The sequence below is a fragment of the Myotis lucifugus genome, unplaced genomic scaffold, assembly GCF_000147115.1.
Source record: "Myotis lucifugus unplaced genomic scaffold, Myoluc2.0 scaffold_391, whole genome shotgun sequence".
Taxonomy (NCBI): Eukaryota; Metazoa; Chordata; class Mammalia; order Chiroptera; family Vespertilionidae; genus Myotis; species Myotis lucifugus.
In genome coordinates this window covers 949565-953278 of record NW_005871439.1, presented here as the reverse complement: position 1 = coordinate 953278, position 3714 = coordinate 949565, and the positions used below count along the sequence as shown (strand labels likewise).

The following is a 3714-nucleotide window of genomic DNA, read 5'->3' as shown; positions in this document are numbered from 1 at the left end:
GCGTTTATTTCCCGGCTCGGCTTCTGGTGCCGGTGTCTGGTTTCTGTGCCTTGCAGCGGTCCCGGTCACATCTGGCCTTGAGACCCTTGAGACTTGGCCTGCCGAGTGAACCTGGGAGGGTGAGCCCAGGCCCTTTGGTTATTGCTGGCTCACGTCTTCATGAAGACGGCCTTTCCCTCTGGGATGGGGCCCGGGCCTACCCCCGCCTGCCTGCCTTTGTGGCAGGTCTTAGTCTCTGTTCCAAGAAGACTCCGTGGCGGATTTGCGAAGCGCCGCCTTTTCGGTGTAAACACCGATGGTGCTTCAGGCCAATGGAGAGGACCCCAGTCGCTTCTCAGGGGGCCTCGCGGGAACCCCAGCCCTTTCACATCCCCCTCTCTCTGCTCTTTCTTTTTAAAAAAATATATTGTATTGATTTTTTACAGAGAAGAAGGGAGAGGGATAGAGAGTTCGAAACATTGATGAGAGAGAAACATTGATCAGCTGCCTCCTGCATACTCCCTACTGGGGATGTGCCTTCAACCAAGGTACACGCCCTTGACCGGAATCAAACCCGGGACCCTTCAGTCCGCAGGCCGGCGCTCTATCCACTGAGCCAAACCGGTTAGGGCTCTGCTCTTTCTTCATCAGAAATTCTTGCAGGATTGACTGATTGTGATTTCAGACCTGTCCAACCCTGACAATATAGGAAACGGGTCACGCTTCTTCCCATTGATTCGTACTCTCCCCTGGGAGGAGTTAGCCTCACCTCTTACTATTTGAGAACAAAGAGCTTTCAGTTATTATGGAAGTCAGTGGAACCACTGGCTACCTGGGGGAGACATTTCCCCTCTCCCCTCTCCCCCCTTAATAAGTCACACAGAGTACAGTAGGTCCTCGGGTTATGTCGGAGATCCGTTCCTACAGACGGCGCAATGTAACGCAATTTTCACTGTAAGTCGGAACCCACTTACATAAGCACCTACGTCACTCACGTGGAGCACGTACACAGCAGTAATGAAGTGAGACAGTAAAAAAAATTTAAAAGAAAGATAACAATTCCTGACCTTTACTTGTGGTGAAAACAGTAAATAATAAAAAACATAAAAGCACATATGTACATACGTCAAAATGACAGAACTTTTTTTTTTTTTAATAAATAAATGGGAGATGGCGACGTAACCACGAAACGATGTACGTGGAGTCTGACATAACCCGAGGACTGCCTGAAGTTAGTCATTACAGTGGAGATCTCTGTTAGCCTCCTGCTAGCTCCACATGTCATCTGTGTTTCCATTCTCTTTCCGTCTTTTGGATTAAAAGTGTTTCTGTAAGAAACTAAAAAAAAACGCTTCTCTGACCTAGAAGCTTCCGTTATCAGGTTAGAATGACCAGGGCTGTTTCCACGTGAGGCACGTATTTCTAAGGCACATTTTATTTTTGGGCCCCTCTCAACACTGGTCGGGTTACCTTCCCTCAGTTAGCAAGCACACCATTTGGGTGACCTTTCTGTTAATACTTTCATAGTGCGGAAGGGGTTCCAATGCTTTCATCTACGGCTAAGACCTTTCCAAAATACTTAGTTGATTTAAAAAAAAATTCTCTCTGCAGGAGCCCCAACCAGATCTATGCATTTTCTCCTGTTGGTTTTGCAATGCTGTCATTGAGCAAGAACGACCTCATAACTCTTAGGCCTGAATTACAGCCAGATGGAACTCGCGCGCGCTTTGGAGAGGAGAGTTGGCAAGCGCGCGTGGCCCGTGGCTGGTAGAGTGTAAGATCATTGTAACCATGGCAGCATTTGTTTCCCAATATTGTGTTTCTAAATTTAAGCGATGAGCTTCATCATTGGAAACGTCCCATTGGTCGTTTTCCCCGTGGACTTTAATGATCCCGGCTTCGTTCCGACAACCTTAGGAGCCGTTGTTTCCCGTGGAATAGCCCGGTCCGTAATTTGCCTGGCCTCGCGTTTTCTGCCAAGGCCAGTGACGCCTTTTAATAAAGTGGGTTTCTAGGAAGATGCATCTAACAACGATCGCTTTTTGAAACCTAGATAAAAGAATACGAAAAGCTTGATAACGAGGAAGATCGCCTGAGTCGAAGTCGGCAGATTTATGACACCTACATCATGAAGGAGCTGCTGTCTTGTTCGCATGTGAGTGCTGCCTGTCGGGTCTGTCACTGCCGTGTGGAGCGGCACCAGGCAGCCTGCAGGGCCCGGAATGCAAGTCAGGCAGGAGGAAGGCGTTCACAGGCCAAATGAGGCTCATCCAGGAGGGAACCCGTTCCTTCTGCTTTGTGGTTTGTTTCCTGGTAATACCGACACAGTGTCCATTGCTGCACATACTCTTTTTATTACTGATTTTAGAGGCGGGGAAGGAGAGAGAGAGAGAGAGAGAGAGAGAGAGAGAGAGAGAGAGAGAAACATTGATGTGAGAGGGTAACATCAATGAGCTGCCTCCTGCGTGTAACCCGTGCCATGTGCCCTGATTGGGAATCGAACCAGCGACCTCTTGACTCATGGGATGATGCTCAACCAGCTAAGCCACACCAGCCAGGGCTCCATGTACTCTTGATATATATATATATATATTTCCAAAAGGTAAATGCTTTCACTGCAAAAATTGATGAAGTATAATAGCGAATTCAGAGCAAGGGTAGAAAAGGGTAGCCTCAATTCTAGACTTTCTCAAGAACATTAAGCTTGAAATAACTACATTATTTTAGTGTAGTTATACTTTCGCAATTAGACTAATGAGATATTGGTAAATATAAGTCTTAAGTGGCTTCTTTGGATGTATAGGGAGGATTGCAATTATATTAATTGTGTTCATTAAGTGTTAAATAATGGTTGAAATTCTTTTTCTTATGAATCAGATAAACAGTTTAATTCGGTCATTAGAATAAACTAGGTTCCTAGGAAATTATTCCACCAGGAGTGAGATTACATGGAAAAATTTACCATGTAATCTCTCTACATTAAGACTGTTGTTGTTTTTTTAAAAATGTTTTTATTGATTCCAGAAAGGAGGGGAGAGGGAGAGAGAGCTAGAAACATCAATGATGAGAGAGAATCATTGATCCGCTGCCTCCTGCACGCTCTCCACTGGGGATCGATCCCACAACCCGGGCTTGTGCTCTGGCTGGGAATCGAACTGTGACCTCCTGGTTCATAGGTTGACGCTCAACTACTGAGCCACACCGGCCTGGCCTAAAGCCTTTCTTTCTTCTTTTTTTTTTTAAAGTCTTTATTGTTGAAAGTATTACATATGTCCCCCATTGACCCCCTCCAGCCCGCCCCCACCCCCCGCCCCAGGCCCTCACCGCCCCATCGTCTGTGTCCATGGGCCATGCATATATGCATATAAAGGTCCTTGGTTGATTACCTTCCACCCACCCACATTTCTTCTTATTGTGCATTACTGAAGAAGACGTAGTTTGAAGTTTGGGGGGAGGACAGAGCTTGTGATCCTTGTCGTGTAGTAAGTTTGTTCTTTTAGAAGCAGTTCCCTCTGCTGTGGCTACGGCAGGGCTTTCCCTTGACCTAGAGCCTTTCACCACCCTGGCTCCGTTTGCAATCCTGACATTTAATTCTTAGGCTGTTTGCACGCATTCATTCTCTCTCACATAGATAATTCAGTTTCATAGGAATTGTACATTTGTAGGACCCCATTATCAGCTCATCGAGGGAATATTTTCAGTTCATCAGCTGATGATAAAGAAGATTCTTCTAAA

The 3714-nt window shown here is 46.1% G+C and overlaps 1 protein-coding gene across 1 annotated transcript in view; it reads left to right on the top strand.

Annotated features, from left to right (window-relative positions):
- The window catches only part of LOC102419138 (beta-adrenergic receptor kinase 2), a 63854-nt gene that overhangs the window by 23684 nt on the left and 36456 nt on the right, over window positions 1-3714 (top strand). The window contains exon 4 of the mRNA XM_006102008.2: window positions 2033-2134. Within this exon, the coding sequence (XP_006102070.1) occupies window positions 2033-2134 (102 nt within the window). The remainder of the gene's footprint in view (window positions 1-2032; window positions 2135-3714) is intronic.